The following is a 21,917-nucleotide window of genomic DNA, read 5'->3' on the forward strand; positions in this document are numbered from 1 at the left end:
AGCTATGGAATATGAGATCCTGAGAATCTTGTACTCTGTAGTGTGTGCCTATTCGTATTCCGTAACACAGATCTGCACACTCCTGCACCAGGCAGCAGCCATCACCGACCTGGCTATGCTTGTGCAGCACTGTGGAAACTGTTGCAGGCACCCACTCCCAAATCCATCACAGTCCTCCTGGCCTGACCACACTCATGGTTCACCACAGTAGCCATTTACCTGTCCACTAACCTGTTTGAAAACCACCCAGGGTTTGCAACCAAATTCTCCGTTGAATTTGCATGTTGGAAGCTGGCAGGAAGTTGCAAGCCAATCCCTGCTTAAAGACCTGCAACCCTAATTTAACAATGGCAATAGGGACTATTGGGATTTGTTGATAATGTTGCAGTTTATGACTGTATCCATTTAGCAATGGAAATTCCAATCCCAATTACCATTATTAAGCAGGGACTACTTGTATAAATTTTCTCAGTAATTTTTTAAATTATATGTGGAAATTAACTAATGCAGTTTACAATTACAGTAGAGTATAAATGTGATAAATTATTAATGCTGGCAACTTTTATGTGCCCAATTTAGCCATCTGTTAATTAAAGAAATAACCATTGAACGTGTACATGCTGCTCTACATCTTTAATACTGTTAATGTTTCCCTTGTCATCTTATGGAACATGGGAAAACACCAGGAACAAATGTATCTTGGTTATTATGAAGAAAAAAAACTAATGACAATGGAAGTTATTTATAATTTATTTATAATACCTACTTTAAATAGTAAGACAATGTTCCTTAATCAGTTTGAGTCTTTTAAAAAAATCTCTTACAATTTCCTGTTTTTATGTATCTATTTTTTCATGTAAAGATTAGTCCTGCTAGCTGAGTTCCATATCTTTTCCTCAGCATTTTTTTAAAAAAATGTTTGGCTAAGTATCTTATTCTGACCAGTGTACAATGAGGGCAGTGAATTACAATAATGCTGCTGATTGATTTATGTTTCAACCATCAGAACACTAGTTTCCATTTTCTTGTTCCACTTACAAAGCTTGTATTGTTTGTTTGTTTTTAATTCTGAAGGATAACAAGCATTCAGAAAGTGCTCACTTTTTTGCTGATATTCTGAAAGACATCAGAGACAGTCTAACATTTTTAAGTCTTCCCTTTATGAGGAAAGGAATGGGAAATTAGTACCCCTGAAATCAAAATTTCCAGTGCAGTATTGGAGGCAAACTCTGCTCCCAGCCTGGAGTTCAATCCGAACGGGGCTCAAGGTTGTCTCAGCCTTCCATCTTTCTGAGGTCCATAAAAAGAGGACCCAGATTGTTGGGGACAATATGCAAATAATGCTTCTACGTTGTAAGCCCCCCCCCCCCGAGAATGTTGTAAAGCACTATGGGGCGCTGTATAAGCCTAAATGCTGTTGCCTATTGCACTCTCGGATTTAATCTGATCCATCAGACCAGTCCCTCTGACTAAAAGGATTTAAAAGAGATTCCTCTCCCACTTTGCCATACAGGAGAATTAAAAAGAGAATCGTTTTCTGTAGTCTACTGGGCTATGCAATGGAAGTGATTTAGAGAAGGTGGTTTGGACATAGCAGACATAGCACCCAAGGAGAGAAGCAACCTAGAACTAAGAAATTTCCTGACAGTTAGAACAATTAACCAGTGAACAACCTGCCTTCAAAAGTTGTGAATGCTCCAACACTGGAAGTTTGTAAGAAGAGACTGGACAGCCATTTGTCTGAAATGGTATAGGGTTTCTTGCCTGAGCAGGGGGTTGGACTAGATGACCTCCAAAGTCCCGTCAACTCTGTCATTCTATTCTATTCTATTCTATTCTATTCTAATCTGTTTGATGCAATCGTTTCTTTTTCTTTGAGAATGGATAGAAGTCCTCTGTAGCTGACAGCTCAAGAAATAATGTAGCTTCAAAGAAATTGCAGATTAAAGATTACAGACATGTATTATATTTGCAGCATTAAGCGTTCCAAGCACCTTTTTAAAATCACATACTAAGCACTGCATAATCCTTAGAAAAATATATTATGTGAGAGTTGAATCAGGCTCCTAGCCCAAATCCAGCTCCTGATTTTTGTAGTGTTACCTAAATGAGTTGTATCTTAATGATGAGGAAATAGCTGCTGAGTTATTAAGCTAAGGCTGGCTTTATTTTCATCCACATTAAAATACATAAAATAAAATAGGTGTTTTAACAGCAATTGACACTTTACATGCTGAGACTTAGTATTCTTGAAATAAACAAACCAGTGCATATACCTAGTTTCCATACTGACTTCATTCAGGCTCCTACTTTTCCTTCTCCAAATCATTTCTAGTAATTTGTTTTGCTGCTGTTTTTTATGCTCAGGAGCCTCCATCTTTCTGAGTAATTCCAAAAGGCTAGGAAATTGTCTTGTGTCACAAACACTACCCCTGTTATTTACCTATTGTTCAAATAGCTATGATAATATCTCTTAGTGTTCTTTCTGATTGAATATTTGTTTTAAATCAGGGTTAAAGGCTTTTCAATTTTTCCACAAGGCACTTCCTGATTTTATTAATAAGTAGCATATTTTGATGTAAACTATGTTCTCAGATGTTCAGAAATAGCTTGCCATATAATATATTAATTTTCATGGTTATTAAAAAATCTAAAGCGTTTGGTGTTCCTTTCTCTGCTTTTTTAGCTGAAGATGCCAATCCTTTCTGTGCCAGTTCTGTCAAACAATATTATACCTGGAATATTGGAAAACGAAGAGCTGCTGAGGTAAATGTATTCTGTTAAGTCGAATTCAAGCCTCAGGGAAATGTATGACTAAAAGCTGTCCTTTAGAAAGGTGATTTTTAAAATCCCTAGAAATCATTAAAAAAATTATTTCTCGCATTTAATACATAGCCAGTTTTGCAGAGATTTAATAATACTTGGCTAAATAAAATGTAACCAAACTTAAAGTTCCATGTCCTGTTTTAACATTATACAATCCAGATCTTTTGTGTGAAATTGCAACTTTTTCCCCAATGTTACATTTATGTTGTCATTCTTTCAAGGGTGTTTTTAAATTTGCTTTTAATGTCTCTCTTCTTCATGACAAAACGAATCTTCTGTTGCGAGCACCGTGATGAAAAACAAGGAAGCGTTCCAGAAAAGATGGTACTGCCCTCTGATGTAACAAACTGAAAACAAAAACAGAATTTGCCCTAAAACAGTTTTCAATTCCTGAGTTTTTAGAAGGAAAAAAGTATAACTAGAGCTACAAAGACAAAATATAGAATGGCTAGAACAGTGAGATCATCTATTAACAGAAGTCATTCATCTGTTTGGAACAATTTAACATGTGCACACAAACATATGCACCACAGGTCCCATTGTTGCTATATGTGACTTTGACAAGCATCAGTTAAGCAGTAGAGGATCACCTGGTCACCATTTGGGAGATAATAGTTATCTACAGTTTTACTTAGCTTTTACAATGCACACAGATCCATTGAATTAAAAGACTATAATATAACTATAATGAAAGATATATATATATTTGATTCTATTTAACTCTTGTTTTTCTTCTTCCTTTTTTCATCTGCAGTGGCAAAGAGCCTTGACAATACGGAAAATCCTTCAAGAAATCATAGAAAAGTATCCTAAATTTCACAGCATTGTCCCTTTGAAAACAAAGCAGGTTGTACATTGGTGTCGCTTCCATGGCTATACACCACCTGACCCAGAAACCTTTACGAATGAGGATTCCATAGAGGATGTGCTAACCCAAATAGACAATGAGCCAGGTAAAGAATCTGGTTTCAGAAGACCAAAAGGTTTATTTTGGCATAATTTATAGAATGAAAATATAGGATAAGGTTTCCATCTTGGTCTCCTAAAGTCAGAATCAGTTTTGCCTAGACGATTCAGTATGTGTTTTTAGGACCATGTATAAAAACAATATATTCAATAGTTTTCCTTTAAAGTGGGGTATTGCCTTCTGAGTTTTGTGGGGCTACTTTTATTATTTGTGACTGGTTTCTGGAGGTTCAGGAGAAATGAGTGAATGAATGAATCAATAAATGAAATAAATGTTACTGTGGTCCTGAAACAAGGGAAATATGACAAACAGATGTTTTTTTAAACCCAGTGGTATGGATTACTCATCATAGTTGCCAATGACAAATTAGTATTCTTATTAGTGACTGTTACACAGAGAGAAATAGATACAGATACACATTCATACTTCATTGAATTGAGTGTGCTCCATGTCTTCAACACCAAAGCTAACAATTCTGAATTTACAAATATTTTTGTTAATGTTTTTAGTGGTCTCTTTTCATATAATGATTGAAACCTGAGAGATATTTGGATAGTAGAGGATTGGGAGTTTAAGTTTCAGGTTATAGCAACTAGAATTTGTTTTATTTGCAATGAACTGCATGTCACTTTATATAAATTATTTGCTAATCTTGTCTTCTGTGCCTAATTGCTACATGGAAAAGAATGCTCATCTTCTTATACCACTGGGGAAGAGCTGTGTCAAAAGCTCGTAGAACTAGAGCAGCTCCTCAAACAAGAATCAGACAATGATGAGGAAGTGGACATTCTTAACATTACTGAACCTCTCAAAGTAAACATTAAAAAGGAACAGGAAGAGACACAAGAAGAGGCTAAATTCTATTTAGCACCACAGTCTACATCTGATTTTGTGCGTGAGACTGCTCAACAGGTAAATTTTTAAAAGATTTTTAAAACGTAATTTTGTCATTATCTTGAGATTTAATATAAGTAATATTTAGAATGGTTGCTAGTTGCATTACCTTTCTCTTAAACAAGCCACATCTTGAATGTCCTTTTATCGTTTTATTCCCCAATTGCTTTCACAATTAGAAAAAAAATGTTCAGTTCTAGGAAGTCAGGATCACAAACTTGCCACAGAATTGTTAGTCATCAGACTTAGAACTCCAGCTAAGCACTCAAACATTCTTTAATCAGCATAATCGGAACCCCAAAATAATTGGTTTAAATTCTTACCTGAGTGGAACTGTCTGCGGTTGCACTAAAAAACAGCAAATGTTGAATTTGAAATTACATAATCCTCTTACCTTTTTATAATAATTTTAGTCCACGTGAAGTGCCAAAGTTGCAAGATTCTTTTCAGCAGCTAAAGTAGAACTGAATATGATTCAGTTTATGTGCACACACACACACACACACACACACACACATACACACACACACACACACACAGAGACATGGACACAAACGTATTTAGTGATTCTTCAGTTTACAAAATAGTTGAATGGTTGCATTTTGTACAGCAAGGATACAACTTTAAAATTTCAGAACAAAATGCTAATTTTCTAAAGACTACAATTCTAAACATGCAGCAATCTATTCCTATTACGGTTTATTTTAAATGGAACTGCTATCACCAGTTCTAAGAGTTGTTTTAACTTCTGAAGGAGATACATTTCTGTGAAGTTAATTATGAACATATCCTCTCATTTTATAGATAGGAATTTCCTTTCCACCTGTGGAACTTCACAAAAATATATACGCTTTTATAATAGAAGATATGATTTTAAAGGTAAGCTGTTAACAAAATTCTCAATGTTAAAGTAGTCTTAGTCAAATACAGAGATTTAACTTAAGCTGTGAGAGGCATTGGCTGCAGGTAGAACAAGGTGATGATAATGTCTTGTGTATCTTTATTTTAATAATGATTTAAAATTTATTGGATGTATAAAGCTGTCAAATCAAAAGACTGAAAGCAGCATACAGCAATACCATGAAAGTAGTCATTCAAAACCAAATTCAGAGATACAGTGCATGAGGGGGAGAGTGGGGAAGGGAGAAATACAAAATGTTTCCACAACCTAACTTTGTCCAGTTGGGATCACAATTGCGAGACTTTTGCTCATGGTGTTGGGAAAAGCAGTTTTCTAGAGGACAGTACGACAAGGTAAACAAACCTCCAGGGGATGTCATTCCAGCAGGTAGTAGGAGCGGCAACTTGATTTGTTACTTGATGGGATCCAGAGCTTTCCCAATGTTATGTTTCTGAAACTGTAGAACAGTTTGAAGAAGTCTACCATAGGCTACTTAAAATAAGTTTTATTTTATGCACAGGATTCTGAGGTGTAAAATATTCTGAAATATGTCCTCTGTTACTTAAAAACATTCATCCATGTCTACATTACCGGTATTTATTTCTGATATGCACTCTACAACAGGCTACAGAACAGTTGGTCAACGACATTCTAAGAGAAGCACTGGCAATTGGCTACCAGGCAGCTCCTCGGAACAGGTATACTTGCTTAACTTTCACGTCTAAGTTCTAAATATATATATATATTAACCAGCTCAAGGTCGACTCAGCCTTCCATCCTTCCGAGGTTGGTAAAATGAGGGGCAATAGCCTGACTCTGTAAATCGCTTAGAGGGGGTCGTAAATCACTATGAAGTGGTATATCTTGGTGCTATTGCTATTCTTGGAATACTGAATAAAGATATAAGATAAAAATGAGAGAATTAGATGAATACAGTCTGGGTCCTCATTTACCAACTTCAGAAGCATGGAAGGCTGAATCAACCTTGAGCCAGTGAGAATTGAACTGCTGGCAGTCAGCAGAATTAGCCTGAAATACCTCATTTTAACAACTGCGCCACCATGGCACCAAAATAAAAGATGGTTGGCATCCCTCGTTTATTCCTTTTTGTATCTCACAGAGTTTTGTTAAATCTTCAATGACAATTAATAGAATAACAGAGTTGGGAGGGACCTTGGAGGTTTTCTAGTCCAACCCCTAGCTCAAGCAAGAGACCCTTTACCGTTCCAATCCTATACCATTATTTGTACTTTCTGTGAAGTATAAATCGATCTTATCTATTTTATAAAGTTCTCTCCAAAGTTCATATCTTCCAATATTCCTACCATTTGGGTTCTGGGAACTACAAATGAGGTACAAATCCAGATTCTAACATTCACCTGCTTTAGAGAAAATACTTTAAAATAGAATAGCACTATTAAATATGGTAGATTTCCAAAAGACTCCTGAGCAATGACAAGGTATTGTTCCATGTTTTGGCTCAATAGTTTTGCGTTTGAGGTTTTATCCTCTTCTCTCAGTATTATGTTAGAATCTGTTTTTGAAACTGAGCAGTTTACAATGGTTTCACTGGCCATAGAAGAAAGAAGTGCAGGGGAACACGGAAGTGCTGAACAACTTCTTCAGATTCCATCCTCAGAAATGGTTTGAAATAAAATTAACTTGCTTGCCATGTAGAAATTCCCAGGATCATCCCTCATTTTTAATCAGTTATGGAATCAGGGCAAATGAAAAAAAACTTCAGGAATTTGTTATCAGTCAAAAGTAAATATAATTGGATTTGATATACGGAATAGTTTTACATGACATAAAATAACTTTCTATATTCCTATATGAACTGTTTTAAATATGTAGAAAAATTTTAAACTATGTCTGTGTAGGTTTTTTAAATAAAGTACTGCTTATATAATTGTAAGGAAGCTGAAATGGTTACTTAATGATAATTGAAGCAATTGTTTATTATCAAGACAACTATAGTGCGCTTAAAGCACATTTATAGCTGTCTTTGCCTGATATTCCAGATATACTGAAACACAAATCCCTTTATGTGCTACTCATTGTGAATAATAGGAAGTATAATCCAACAAGTCTGGAGGACATCAGGCTGGGGAAAGTTGGGAGTTATTCCTTATTTCTTGCTTCACCAAATAGCACATAAATGCTTCACAGGTTGCATTCCATCTGCATTTTCTCTCTGCAGGATTCCAAGAGACATCACAATGATGAACATTCACCAAGCTATCTGTAACATTCCCTTTATGGACTTCCTTACAAATAAGCATATGGGAATACTGAATGATGAACAGTGACGTGGACTGAAAAGCTACATAAAGCTTGAATAAAGATAATGGCCCAAATTACTTGTGTCCAGATGCCTGTTTACATTGTAGAGACTAAGTTGAGTGCTACAAATCAAATGTTTCAACCGAGTTTTTTATTTTTGAAAAGAAAGCATTTTAAAATATTTTTTAAGAAAAGGCTTTTTTAAAAATCAATTTTAAGTTCACCTGTCAGATATTAGTGGCAGCTGGCTCTAAATATGCTGTGCAAGTTAAAAGATAGCATACCGTGACTTAAGTTGCAGGTATCATGATTTAGTATGGAAGTTACTTATCACAGAAAGTTTTCGGTGATACATTTTGCAGTTTAATATAACCCGTGGATATGGACTGGCAGCCTCTGGGAATGCGATTAAATGGATAAGCATAATGATAGACTAGTTCAGATATACTAAGCTATGGTATACTGTTAAAGGAACAAGTCTTGCCTTTCCCTAGGTTCATATATTTCTTTTCTTTAAATGGACATGGTCACAAGGAGACAGAGCCTTTGCTATATCATCTTAACTGGAATTAATCATGTTAAAGTAACAAAACTTTAGGGAATAGAGTAAGATAATTCTCAGAGTTGACTAAAGTGAAATTGACTTCAAGCAGTTATACTATATCCTCACTAAGAAGCTTCTTGGGATTAACAGGCTTCCTTTTCATGTGTATTGTCAGGAAGCTTTCTTTGCTGAAAATAAATCTCAACAAAAAAAATCCTACATCACTTAAATCAGTGATAATATAATAAAAAATAATTTGATGTTCTGAGTTAGCAAAGCAGGTATTCATAAAATCTCACTCTTTAAAGTGTGTGGTATTTCAGATTTGACTTGTAGTTTGGGTATATCTTCATTTGGAAAGTGAGAGAGTTGCTATTATATTAGACTGATATACAATATTATACTATTTGAACTTCATTAATTGAAACAGTCTAATTCTACACCCTAGATTCTTTTTCCTAGAATAGCTTCTTCAAATACTTGAGGACTATTATTGTCCATGTTGATTACCAACTTAAACCCTTATCATCATATGTATTATAATGTATAATTGTCTGATATACCTTTACAATAAATCTTTATTAAGTACAGTATGATGTAAGCACTTTGTTTTGTTTACTGCTTCATGTTTATGCTAAATTGAGTTATATAGAAAACATACTACAAAACTAAAAATACTCTGAAGAAACAATATTCAGATTTTTATCTTCATTTTCAGCTTTTAAAGTGAACAAGGAAAATGAAGGAGTGACTTATGTCTAGTTTTCATTCCCAAGTTTCTTACATGAAGAGATGGTTGCAATTTCCATTTTGTCAAGCCAAGCTGCACCATAATATTCAAAACTGATTAAAATATAACATGGGAACTGGATTTCACATGGTATGCTGTACTACTACAGTACTACCTTCATAATCATAATTCAAAAAGAGCACAAACATTAACAGAGCCAGCATTCTCTGGATGAGCCTCTATCATTACTCCTTTTAATAAAGTTTACATGGCATTTTGCATGGCTCAACATTGGAGCCATGAGAAGAAAAAGAGAAATACTGCATCAGAGCTAGTTATTGACTTCACTTTACTTGTAACACATCTGTTACATTTGTGGACTCTAAATCTGTGCAGTTTTAGTAATTTGCTGGTTTTTCTATTGCTGTGCTCAAGCAATTTGTATATCACATTCAAATATATATGCTGAGGAGAAGTACATTCCATACTAGGAACACACGGAACACATTTCTTGAAAGAACTATACACAGAACTCCATATTTAGCAGACGTCCACCATAGTATTATGGTACTGGCAAGGATATGATAAATCTGGTAGGAAATACCGTATCTATTATTTTGTGCTTCTCTAGTATTATTGAACCTAAATATTGAGGTCTGCATACATATAATTCTATATCTCCTGTGTAGATTCAATATTTAGTTCTTTTCAGTTAACAGGTATTTTGTATCTAAGTAATGAACTGTAAGAGCTTTTTCCCCTTAAAATCAAGTCCAATGTTAACAATTCATACAGTGATGGCTGCAGGATATATATTGCCATAGCAACTACATTCTAGGATAATAAAATGGCTTCATTTACTTAAAATATATATTGCATGGGATTAAATATCACTGTTTACACACAGAGTCGGGAGTTAGGCTACATATAGATACAGTGTACCAAAAGTCAGGGCCAGCTGGGACAATCACAATGTTTTATTAATATTGTTTCAGAGAAATATTACCTACCTTAGAAAGTTCAAAAGTCATGCATCAAATAATTAATGAAATGTTTAGAATGACAACGAATTTGAACATTTAATGCAAGTTATATAATAAATTATCTATGAGGATGGACTTTTGATATATATATATATATATATATATATATATATATATATATATTCATTCCACAGTATCTCTGTATTTGCATGAATCTTCTAGGCAGTAGACAGTAATTTCATGGTTAATCTTATAAAGCATTGTTACATTTACTATTCTAATTTTGGTTAGACTTTGTATGATTGGCTATAATTTTATTTCCATTTAATCAAAATGTTTTCCATTTTCTGTATTATACCTGTGTTACATATAATTTGTGGTTACAATAAAAGATTCTTACAGCTACGCAATCACAATACATGATACCTAAAACTAATGCATTAAGAACATATTTTCAGGATATTCTTGGGTTGGGTTTTTTCTTTTCTAAATTAATATAATATCTGTGATCTATTTACACAGAGTTTCAGCTCTTGTTTGATTATATGGTTTTCTGTAAAAGGTGCTGGGGAGAGTGAGACATATCCTTTATCAAAACAACATTTCCATGTCTTCATCAATCACTTTGATATTGTTCTTTAAAAAGATAATTTTCTGCAGCAATATTGTAATAGGTAAGTAACATACCTGATATTTTTATGTTGGAAACACATATTAAGAAGCTATAGGTAAGCACCAAATACTTCTAATAAATATTCACCATGAACCTATTTGCACCCCTATCCCCATACTAAGAATATGTGGAGTTTGCCTTCAGTATTATTCCTTACATTTTAAAATCTCAAAAATTGTCTTTTGGATATAGCCAGAGAACCCAAAATAAGAAACTGCATGTATCTTATCTGCTTAGAATATCCAGTTATCCAAACTGACTTCATAATGAGTGACAAAGGCACAAAACCTGGTGGATCCATTTGTACATTTTTTTTGCTGCTTAATCCTTTCATTTCACTTGCATCCCATATCCTTCTATGTTCCTTTCTGCACCTACCGGTAAATTGATTTTACCATCCTTGAGCCAAAACTTTATATGGGTATAATGCTTCCCATTTCTTTTGAAAATGTGTATAGATTAATTGCATTTTACAGAATAACGCTCCCTCTTTTCTCAGCAAGGGTTTGTCATTCCTAGTTCCGTGTTAGAAAGGAGAGTACAGAATGTAGGAAAACATGTACAGTTTTCCACTCTGGGTAGATAAGATCAGGAAGCAAAGTACATGACACTTTATATTATTGTCCTTCAGTGTAAACCTAGTTCATCAAAATCTTTCAGTAGTTAAATGATTTCCATTAGACCAAAAAACTGCAGCAGAAAGAATCTGTAGACAAAAATACATTTTAATAAATTATCTAATTCCATAAAATACAAATATCATGTTCTGCAGTATTTTTTATTTAAGAAATAAAATAACTGTAACCAAGTAGGCAGTGTGATTTTCTTTTCTCCATTTAGTAAAAGTCCATTTAGTAATTAAACCAATTAATGTTCAAAGAAATTAGATCCGTCAAGCAAAATTAATAGGAATTTCACCTAGAAACATTCAACATGCAAGGATTGCAATTTGGAACGTGTTTCTACAAATTGTATTTTTTACCTTCCCATTCCTCCTAATCCTTTCAGTGTGTTGGATTCATCTGGCAAACTGGCCTCGTATGACTACTGGAGGAACAATGTTGTCATTTACCTTCTAGACAAGTACCTTATTATTGTGATTGTTCCAAAGCCGGGGAGGGGGGGTGGACATGCTCAAAGAGATTTTGAAACAATAATTCTCAAGCAGCAGGCCTTTTACTATAAGGAAAAATGATTTCTACATAAAATATTGTCAAAAGCAATTTATGATATGGCACTACTGGAAGGCAAGAGCGCCTCTTATTCAAAGAATGAAAAAAATGTAACAAGTACATACTCTAACCCTTAAGACCTTTCTGATAATGTAAATAACTTTTTAGATCTTAGCTGAATGATTACAATTAAGAAAATTTTCATGAAAAAACAATTCGCTGCAGCCAATTTTCTCCAAACTATACAGTACTTTACTTGTACTTCTGTTTTTTTTATTTGAAAGATTGGCTGCATGTTATTAGCCACATTTTAAACTAGGAAATGTTAAATATGAATTATTCAGTATAAAATTCGCAAGGGCCTTGTATGCTGCATACACAGAAATGGGACATCACTGGGCTGAGATGAGAAATTTCATGTGCCCATCAAAAGCTTACAAAAGTATACTGGAATTAAACCAACACATTATGATTGTAACTTCTGCAAAAATAAATGAAACAATGTATTAAGTTGGGGTGGTTATTATGTTAAACCCTGTCTTAAATATATGCAATATTAGGGATGAATGAGAACTAAGAACTAGTGTATTTAAAATGTCTAAGCAAAAATTACAATATTGTACAAAAGTGCTCTTCCAAAATAATGAAACAGTCAAATTGTCTCTCTGGAAATTATACTATAACATATATAACACATACTTCCTTAGCAGCAAGCAGTAATTTTACTTTTTCAAGGCAAATCATTTTCTAGTTTGCATACTCAAAAACTATGAATGTTAAATAAAATCATATTAAGCATGCACTTTTTTCTTTTGGAAAACGATAATTTTTCCTATTTACAAAATTTACATACACATTAAACAAATTATCTCAGCCATTGCTTTAATGTCTGGCCTAGTGCAATATTCAATACTTAACCCAAACTAGTAAGGGCTACTAGACCCCAAGAAAATGAGAATACTAGTTGCAGTTGCCTCTACTGCCTTTGAGGAGTTTTCTTCCCAGAATTTAATAACTGAATTCTCAGTGAAATTGAGTCTTCAGGAAAACATTATCAAGACTGAAAATAAACACTTCCAGGAAAAAGTGTGCTTGTTAAAGATCAGTTAATTCTATGTACCTACATAAATCAGGGAACATTGATGAGGCCGTGATCCTCTGGCTGTGTGTTGTACTTTTAGCCGTGTTTCTTATTTGGCATACATTAATATAAACAACCTTTTCTCTATAATGGCCAGAGCATGAATAAATAAAGCAACCTCACTTTTAAAACATCCTGCTTTCATTTCATAGCATGATTTAGGGGTCTCTCTGGCTCAGAAAAGAAACAGGATGGTTTGTAAGACTTCTTAGTCATACCCACTTTTTAAACTTCACAGTAAAAACTAGACTTTCATTTGGGAATGTGTTGGTGTGAGTGTGATAGACGTGCTACACATTGGTCATACAGCCATAAAGGAGATTGCACTTTGGCTCACATGACCAACAACAGGACTCAGGAAAACAGCCTAGGGAAAAAAATGAACAAAAGATATCAGAAAGCCGTAAGTAAAGGGAACACCTTCACCAAAAGAAAAAACAATATTGACAAGCAATCCTCTTGAAGCAATACATACTAAAATTTTCTGAAGAAAGTACATACGGTAATTAGGCTAATAGTATCAAGACTCTAAAAGATGTTTTTCCTTTTCTTCCAGAACCATAAAAAAACCAGCCAACATTTGACTGGAAGCAATTGTTGATTCCTCTACTCTTCCCTGATCAGAACCCACCTGGAGCACTATATCCAGTTCTGGGCAGCACAAAGGAGAGAGAAAAATTGGAATGAGATCAGAAGAAGGTTACAAATATGGTTAGGGATCTGGAAATCAAGCCCTAAATAGTGATGGCTGACTGAACATTGAGGAACAGTGAAAGGATCTAGATAGGTTTAGCTTACAAAAGAGGCATCTGAGAACAGGAACATAGTCTTCATATAGCTTAAAGATGCAGATCTGACTGATCTATCGATAGTGGACCTGGCTGATGCATAAAGCGGTGAGTTCACCTTTGCTTCAAGTTTTCATAAACAGTGGCTGGGTCACCTTTTACCAGAAAAGATCTAGCAGGACTAAGTGGCTTTGAGCTAAATTCCAACAGTAAAATGCTATGTAACAAACAAGGGAAGATGGAAACCACATTAAATAACTCAGAATGAATACTATATGCACTGTTTGTGCCTATGTCCTATAGTACCTGCTCAGCCAAATTTGATCCAACAGGGTTGGGGTGATCTAGTGCCTTTGATTAAACAATGCCCTTTGTTGGGACTCTAAAAGTGCACCTTCTTTGCTGTACCAACTGCTCTCTGGAATGAGGTTCCCCTCCCCAGAGATCTGGATGGCCTCCATCCTGCTGTTTTGGAGATCCCTGGAAAACTGGCTTTGTTATTGAAGTCCCACTTTGGGTCATGTGGGTTTGCTTTGTTGTTCGGTTTGTTTTATCTTCTCTTTATTTTTATCATGTATTATTTCTTTGTTCTTCGTGTTTTTAACCTGTGAATTTCCTAGAGTTTCTGGAAGTTGAGCAGTGTAAAAATTTAAAAAATGAAATAATGAAATTAAATGGGGAAAAAAAAGAATTGATCCCTGTAGGGTGCTTGTGTTTAAATAACTTGGCAGGTGGCTGAAGGACATACATAATATAAGCGACCAAAGCTACTCAGCCCAACTCCACTTTCATTGCTATGATGCTTTAATTACTTTTGCAAAATAATTGTAATTAAAATAAAATAAAACTCAAGATTTAAGGATTCTCTTTAATATAATGATTCTCAATAATGTGGCATTAAAATGTCTTTAAAAGTATGAGACTCATTTAAAGGTGAGTGACAAGAAGTAAAAAAAATTCAAAATCTACCCAAATCGTTTTAGGGACTATTTAGTAAAATGACCATGAATTTAAAGAAGGTGGAAAATTAATGATGCATTTTATACAGTGTATTTTTTACTTAAGAATCAGCATACTGCTTCAAATATTGCCTTTTTGTCAGTGTTTCAAATGGGAGCCAAGTCTAGCTAATGGTAATGAGGATATTTCTATGAATCTAGGTCATTCTTTCCAGTAAGTTAGACTGTCTTCAATTCAGATTCAAGTATTTATGATTCACATACCGTATTCATATTAAATTTATGAATTCTGATAATTACTATGTCTGCTTAATAATCCTTCACTTTTATCTCACGAGCACTTACAAAGTTGCATAGCTGTTCATTTTCACAACCTTAAGCTGGTTGAACAGAAAATGATCATGATCCAGATTCATATACTAAGGATGTGAGATGGCGCCTGGAAAACAGCAGAAGGATTTGAAGAAAACTTTGTCTTTGCTTCTGGAATCTAGAGAGAAAAAGGAAAAGACACTGAGGACTGGTTATAATACTGGGGAATGATGGATATTGTAGCCCAATAATATACCTATAGAATGATTGGTTGAAGAAAGCTGACCTACATTGTTTGATAGTATTTCTTCTGTTGAAGGAATTAAAAATATTATTTCCTGCACATGGCTTGCCAGCCTGAGGATGATCTATCCGGCCACCAGATAAGTAATGCATTTAAACTGAATTTGACTTGTCTGTGATTCCCATATGCAAGTACCAGGCAGGTTAGAGAGAGCAGATAATCCCTCAAAATCCCTTATCATGTTTCGAATTGCAGATTTTATTCAGATTACCCCTTGAATTTTTTTTAAAAAAATAATAGTGTTAAAATAGGATATAAGCTTCTTCAAACCCAGCAAACAGTCCCTCAGATATCCACACACACAAACTTACATAATATCTCAACCCCTTACATATATGACATTTAAGTTATTGCTTATGGATATGTATTTACATTGTAGTTAACTGTTTCAGTATGAGGTAAAATCCAAATTAAATATTCTGAAGCCGGTAGAAATAGTCTTGTGCACAAGTAATAGCAAGGCACAAAATGATGACTTGTGGATATGTAAAACACAACATGCTGAATTATGAGCTAATCCGGTCATTATGGATTAATATGCATGCACACACTTTATCACTGTTATGTTTCCAAGAACTGAGTAAAAAGTCTTCGCAGAAGTGTGAGCCTGTCCATTATTAATGGATAATAATAGATATAAGACAATGAGGAAAAACAAATTTCAACAAATACACGAAACATAATTTTACATTATTACTAATTTAGAAAACAAACTTTCTATGTTCATAATATCAGAGCTATTTAAATTAATGTTCTATAGGTCAGATTATAGTATACATTTTTGGTGGTAGAACTTTGTTTTTAAAAGAACCATAATTTTAAAGCCATTTACATGTATTTAAATTTCACTTATTTACTATGCAGATAAGTGTGTTTGTGATACTATATGTCTGGAAATATGTCTTGTATCCTTATTTTCCATTTCTTAACTGCCCAGTAACACTATCTTGTATAGATCTGGAAACAAATTCTCTAGATCTTCTATCAGCTCTCGCTTTACTTCCTGTATCCTTAAAAATTCTTAAGAATATACATTCTTAATGGGTCAATCAAATGTGAATCTCTGCAGTGGTATACAGTAGTTTTAGCTAGGCTACATGATACGGCTGACCCAGACTCCTACTGTCCCTGGTGAAAAATTGGCAGGGTCCCATTATATCAGGTTAGCTATCTTTACTAGTATACCAGCCTCCCTTTTTGGTGGGTGTTTGGCTGATTTCAAAGAGAAAAGCTTTTTTTAAAAAAATATCAAATAAAAACTATGATGTCTCACTTAAGGCCAGAGTCACCATATATGGATTCGGTGTATGGGGAACATCATTAAATAGCAGCAAAGAGATACAGAAAATCCTTTGCTTTCACCTAGTAATTTTCACACATTTGACAATCATAGTCCAGACTTTGTAGTCATATATTAAAAGAAAGAAAAATTACAAAGTTGCTTATTATCTATAAATCTTATCTTATGGATCTCTAGTGTATTTAGCGTACTTTTGAATGAAATGATTCTATGATTCTATTGATAGAAATTTTTTCCAATATTAAAACAAGATAGATTTTTTATATTTTAGATAAGTATAGTCTAATTTAACTAAAATTATATTAAATGGTGGACAAGAGTATTATTAAATGTATTTGCTCTCACAACAAGTGCTTTAGGGACAAATTAATTAAACTTTAGGACATTAACTTAATAGAGATATTGCATTCTTAAAGATGTTTAATTGGGGTTTTGTTTTTTTGCAATTCTACCCTTTTATAATATTTGATGTTTATGAGAATTGTGTGGCGTGCTAATTTGTATTAACCTGGTTTTTAAAATGCTGTCAAGCACAGGAAATCAGGAGTTAAGGTGGTTCAGATGAATGCAGGGTTGGGGGTTTTTGCATGCTAACATTCTGTACAAGAATCTGAACTACTAATGGTCAAAGCAAATTGGCGGTAGATAAGAATCAGCAGAATTCAAGATGAGCTGGACTTAGATCTCTTGTGGGTGCAAAGGGACTGGAGACTGATGATGCGCTTCACCCTTCCTTCAGGCACAGCCTGGTCATTTCCTACAAATGCCCCCTTTTACTAATAATGGAAAAACTAAAATTACAATAATTAATTGTGTGCTCATTTACATAAGAGAAGAGGTCACTGAGCTAAATGTGATCTCATTTAAAGCTTAGATATTATGGCAAAGGACTGTGCTGCATACAATTAAATCTTAAAGTTCAAATTATATATTCTGACCTTGTTTTGGTAGTAATTCTATGTATCATGTATCAGCAAGTGGCTCCAAATGACAAGCGAGCCCCAAAATTAGTATTGCTTAAATTGGGATTCAATTCAAAGGAAATGGATCATGTCCATAGGACTGCTTCTGCTAAATCAAAACACCTTTCCTAACTTCTATTTCTATTGATTTCCAAATTTATATTAATATGTATTAATAGATATTAATTAAATTTAGTAATTTCTATTAATATTTATTGCTTTGAAGCATTTCTTTCAAACATACAATTCTTTTAGTGATCTGTTTTTTACTGGTCAAACATTAGCAAATTTCTTCATTCCAAAAGTTTTGTAAAGCACATTTACCTTAAAGTCTGACTTGTAGCTAGATTCTTGCACAAAGTGATCTTCTGGAATAATGAACCCCTGTGTTGTCTTTGTAGGCTTGGATGGTTTTGCTGCAGACCATGGGTGATGTTCATGTCTAAAATGAATTTGCAAAGTGAAAGTTAAGTGGATGCTGCTGCTTTGAAAAAGAAAAGACAAACTAATTCTGCTTTCTCATCATATACAGAAAGTTACAAAAGCATGCACAATGTATTTTAAAATGTATTTTCCTTATTTACCCTCACAAAATGAAAATAGAATGAACAGGGATTATAAGTATTTTGCAAATGTCATTTGAAAGTATTATGCAAATGTCGAAAGGACTAAGGGTGCTTAGGAGAGCACATAGCAAATGTAAGATTGCCTTGTCTGAAACCTGTATGTCTATCAGTGGTTGAACTCTAGAAATCACATTCCATCAGATTATGAAGATTGGCATGGACATTCACAGGGGGGGCAAATGTTGATATCTGCATTATGACTGCACAATTCAAATTCTGACCTTTGTACTTACATTATAACATAATAAAGCAGCATATAGGATGTGGAGCTAGTGTCCTGATACTGTTACTTACATTTCCTCATTTTGATAAATGGTCAGTCCCTGATTCCTGGACTATTTCATATATTATTTATTTAATAAGCATTTGTGAGAAAGAATTATCTGGACACAAATGTTGCTGTGTCCAGATAGACTGGATGCCTAATGGACCTTATTTTTCAAGCAGAGGCAACAAGTTCACTACTATCAAGTTTAACTTCAGGTGACAATACAGAGAGCCATGTTTTCTTGATTACAGTGTGAAAGCGGCATGCCACTGCCTCTATTCAGGATTTTTTTTTCAATTTTCTCCTACCTAAGCCTGAGCTCTTCTAGAAATCTCAGATCCAAATATTAAACAGGTCTATTTTCACAACAAAGAATGATTAAATGCTGCACATGTATTAAAGAAGTTGGACCAGGAAAGGAATGATTCAGTTTCCAACTTAGCTATGAAAGTCAGTGGGTGACTTCAGCCCAATCATTTCCATATTAAGTCCATGTTCACTGTAAAACTAATATGTTTAGGAGAGATGATTATATGCATTGCTAAGCTTTCTGAGAAAAGCCAGGATATAAATATCAAAGTCGTAATAGAATATTACATAGAATGTAAATTACATATAGCTAAATACAATGCCTGATCCATTGAAAGTATATTCATAGTGCCAATTTGGTTACATATGAACTATATAGAGAAAACAAAAAATGATATACTGTCCTTCCACCATGACAACAAACCCACTTGAGCTCTTGGAGAAAGGACAGGACATTAATCTAAATAACAACATGCTTAGTATATATTTGGGATGAAATGTCTGACTCAACTGGGAACATGGAGGAGGGAGCACAACTGGCACAGAGGAAGCCAAACCATTGAGAAACAGTTCCCCGGTGAGGGGATAGAAAAAAACATGAGAAAGTGACTCTGCCTTAATTCTGCTACAGAAGAACTGAAGAATTGCTTTGGCAGGCTTTTAAGATTGTTACATTACCCTACTATCAATAAAGTTGTCTAAAGAATTTAGTGGTTCTTATTCTCCTGAGTTTGCCTGCCTTGAAACATTAGAGCAGGGGTCTTCAAACTTGGCCCTTTTGTGACTTGTGGACTTCAACTCCCAGAATTCCTCAGCCAGCCATGCTGGCTGAGGAATTCTGGGAGTTGAAGTCCACAAGTCACAAAAGGGCCAAGTTTGAAGACCCCTGCATTAGAGCATATTCAAGCAGTTGGTCATGCATGCATGCATGCATACATGCATATATACATACATATATACAATCTGTTGTGGCCTGAAGAGATGAAGCAGTGCTATGCCTGGAAGTCAAGACTGCAGCCCAGGGGTGGGGGGAATTAGATCACAGACAAAAATTCAAGGAGTTACCTGTACGAAGTCCTGGCGATACCTGGAGGCGAGGAGGAAGGCCACACCTGTCTGGAGCCAGCGTCCTTATTGCTCCCCTCCTGCCTAGCCGCCGGCAGCACGTACACTCGAGACCCTGCCGGGATCTCAGCGTGGGGAGAGGCGGCCGGGGCGCCCGCGGCCGGAGATGCCCGCGTGGGCTCGGCTCTCCGGCACTCCCCAAGACAAGGCAGGGTGTCTCTCTTCTGCAGCGGCCACGCTCGGAAATCCTGCTGGTACTGAGTCTCTGCGGCGAAGGGCTCCTTCCGGTGCCTGCCCCCGCTTTTTTTCGACGGCCTCTTGACAACGACCAGGCTGTCCCGCAACGAGGGGGCGGACGCGGACGCCGGCAGGGCAGAGGCTGCCCGCGGAGGGGCTTGGGGTCGGCTGCTGGCGGCGCCTCCTGACGGGATCCGAGGCTGTTGAGGGCTGCCCCCGCCGCCCGCCTCCGCCCCTTCTTCGATGTCGGAATAATTGTGGATGGTGAGCGGCACGGCCAGGTCCGACTTGTCCATCTGGTTCCAGAAGCGCGCCAGGCAGCACACTCGGCTGATGCAGGGCCAAGCCATGGCGGCAGCACCGTGCGAGGATGCAGTGAGAGATACCGGGACCCGCGGGTGGGGGTGCCTCAGCGGAGGAGAGGAGTTCTGCAGCGAGCCCTTCCCCAGCTGAGAGTTACTTCCCGCTCGCTTCTCAGTGTCAGACTCCCTCCCTCATACACCGCTTTGGACAATCCGTTTTTCTTTAGGAGGCTAGCACACACGTGATGGTAGCTCAGTCATTCATTCCCATCCCCACCCCCTATCCGGGGTGACAGAAGGAGCTTAATGCAGCACTGGTGAGGGATACAGAGATAATAGGGGAAGGGGGGGGCAAAGGGGTGACACATAGCACCAGTCACCAAGTCTTTCCACCCCATCATCCTACCTCCTTGGCTTCTCTTGAGGAAGCATCCTACCCCCTACTTAGCTTTAACCACTGCAGCCTGCCAGTTCATTCTTATACATGCGTTCCATGAAGAATTTATGTCTCCTGCAATCTAAAATAGGCGAGAAACTCGGATATTAGATGATTAATCAGGAATGAAGAGTAAAAAAGGAAAATAAGCAAGTGGCAACGTTCACAACAGCAGCTAGCTGGATATTGCAGGAATAGCACTCCTAATGTACTGAGGTCAGCATTCTTTTTCCTTCACCAGCAGTATTTAAGTAAAACATTTAACAGTTCAGAACTGGTGAAACTGGCATTTATAGGATTAACCTGCAGTATTTTGTACCAGTTGGTTTCTGAGTAATGCAGAATGGCAGTCCTACGCATGTACATTATACAATCAGGCAGGAAGTTAATCAGTTCACCAATTATAGACTATTATCAGCTGAAACAGATTAAAAAACTATTCTGACCAAAGATTTTAATTGAAGGATCTGGGAAAGATCAGAAACCAGAAGTTTTTTTTCTGGAAGTGTGTGATCCATTGAGGTCTTGGACATCATCACAAAGATTGTTTTCTTGCAGCCAAGTGTCTGTCAGATATATGGAGAACATGCTAATAAGATGTTAACTGGGAATTTTTGAGGAAAGCTCTAGACATACATATTGTGAACATGCAAGCACACTATTCCAGAGGGCAAGAGCAGTGACAAAGAAAGCACACTTCTTTGGTTCCATAAGATGACAATGGTTGAGGGAACCTGGAGTGCATCATCTTTGAATATGCCAGGCAGATATGGAGATAGATACCACACAGATAAAAAGACCCTGTGCCATGAAGGGCTTTAGAAGTAACAAGCACATTGAATTGCACCTCAGAAACCAAGTGGCAACCCATGCAACTTGCTTGGCTGCAACTCAAGGGCATAACGAGAAGTGCACACTACTGCTTGGACCGCTGC

General features: G+C 36.0%; 2 protein-coding genes and 1 long non-coding RNA gene across 4 annotated transcripts in view; 1 reads left to right on the top strand and 2 right to left on the bottom strand.

The window, feature by feature from the left end:
• YEATS2 (YEATS domain containing 2) overlaps positions 1–9,008 on the top strand; it is a 48,356-nt gene extending 39,348 nt beyond the window's left edge. For both annotated transcript variants that reach the window (XM_083363450.1, XM_083363451.1), the window contains 6 exons: positions 2,687–2,766; positions 3,581–3,779; positions 4,479–4,705; positions 5,492–5,566; positions 6,213–6,286; positions 7,789–9,008. In XM_083363450.1, coding sequence (XP_083219576.1) covers positions 2,687–2,766; positions 3,581–3,779; positions 4,479–4,705; positions 5,492–5,566; positions 6,213–6,286; positions 7,789–7,897 — 764 coding nt within the window. In that variant the 3' untranslated portion in view covers positions 7,898–9,008. The remainder of the gene's footprint in view (positions 1–2,686; positions 2,767–3,580; positions 3,780–4,478; positions 4,706–5,491; positions 5,567–6,212; positions 6,287–7,788) is intronic.
• On the bottom strand, positions 2,797–10,819 carry LOC310640893. Its single transcript, XR_014492615.1, has 3 exons — positions 10,577–10,819; positions 5,082–5,140; positions 2,797–3,173 (listed from the first exon to the last, which is right to left on the bottom strand). It is a non-coding gene; the product is annotated as an uncharacterized lncRNA (long non-coding RNA).
• A 4,043-nt stretch (positions 10,820–14,862) lies between these two features.
• MAP6D1 (MAP6 domain containing 1) lies at positions 14,863–20,594 on the bottom strand (the record flags this gene model as incomplete). The annotated part of the gene is made up of 3 exons (XM_083364979.1): positions 14,863–15,351; positions 18,064–18,181; positions 20,008–20,594. 3 exons carry the CDS (start codon positions 20,592–20,594, stop codon positions 15,274–15,276), a joined length of 783 nt encoding a protein of 260 aa, XP_083221105.1. The 3' UTR covers positions 14,863–15,273.
• Between the last annotated feature and the right edge of the window lie 1,323 nt (positions 20,595–21,917).

This window comes from Vipera ursinii (genome assembly GCF_947247035.1).
Source record: "Vipera ursinii genome assembly, chromosome: 5".
Classification (NCBI taxonomy): Eukaryota; Metazoa; Chordata; class Lepidosauria; order Squamata; family Viperidae; genus Vipera; species Vipera ursinii.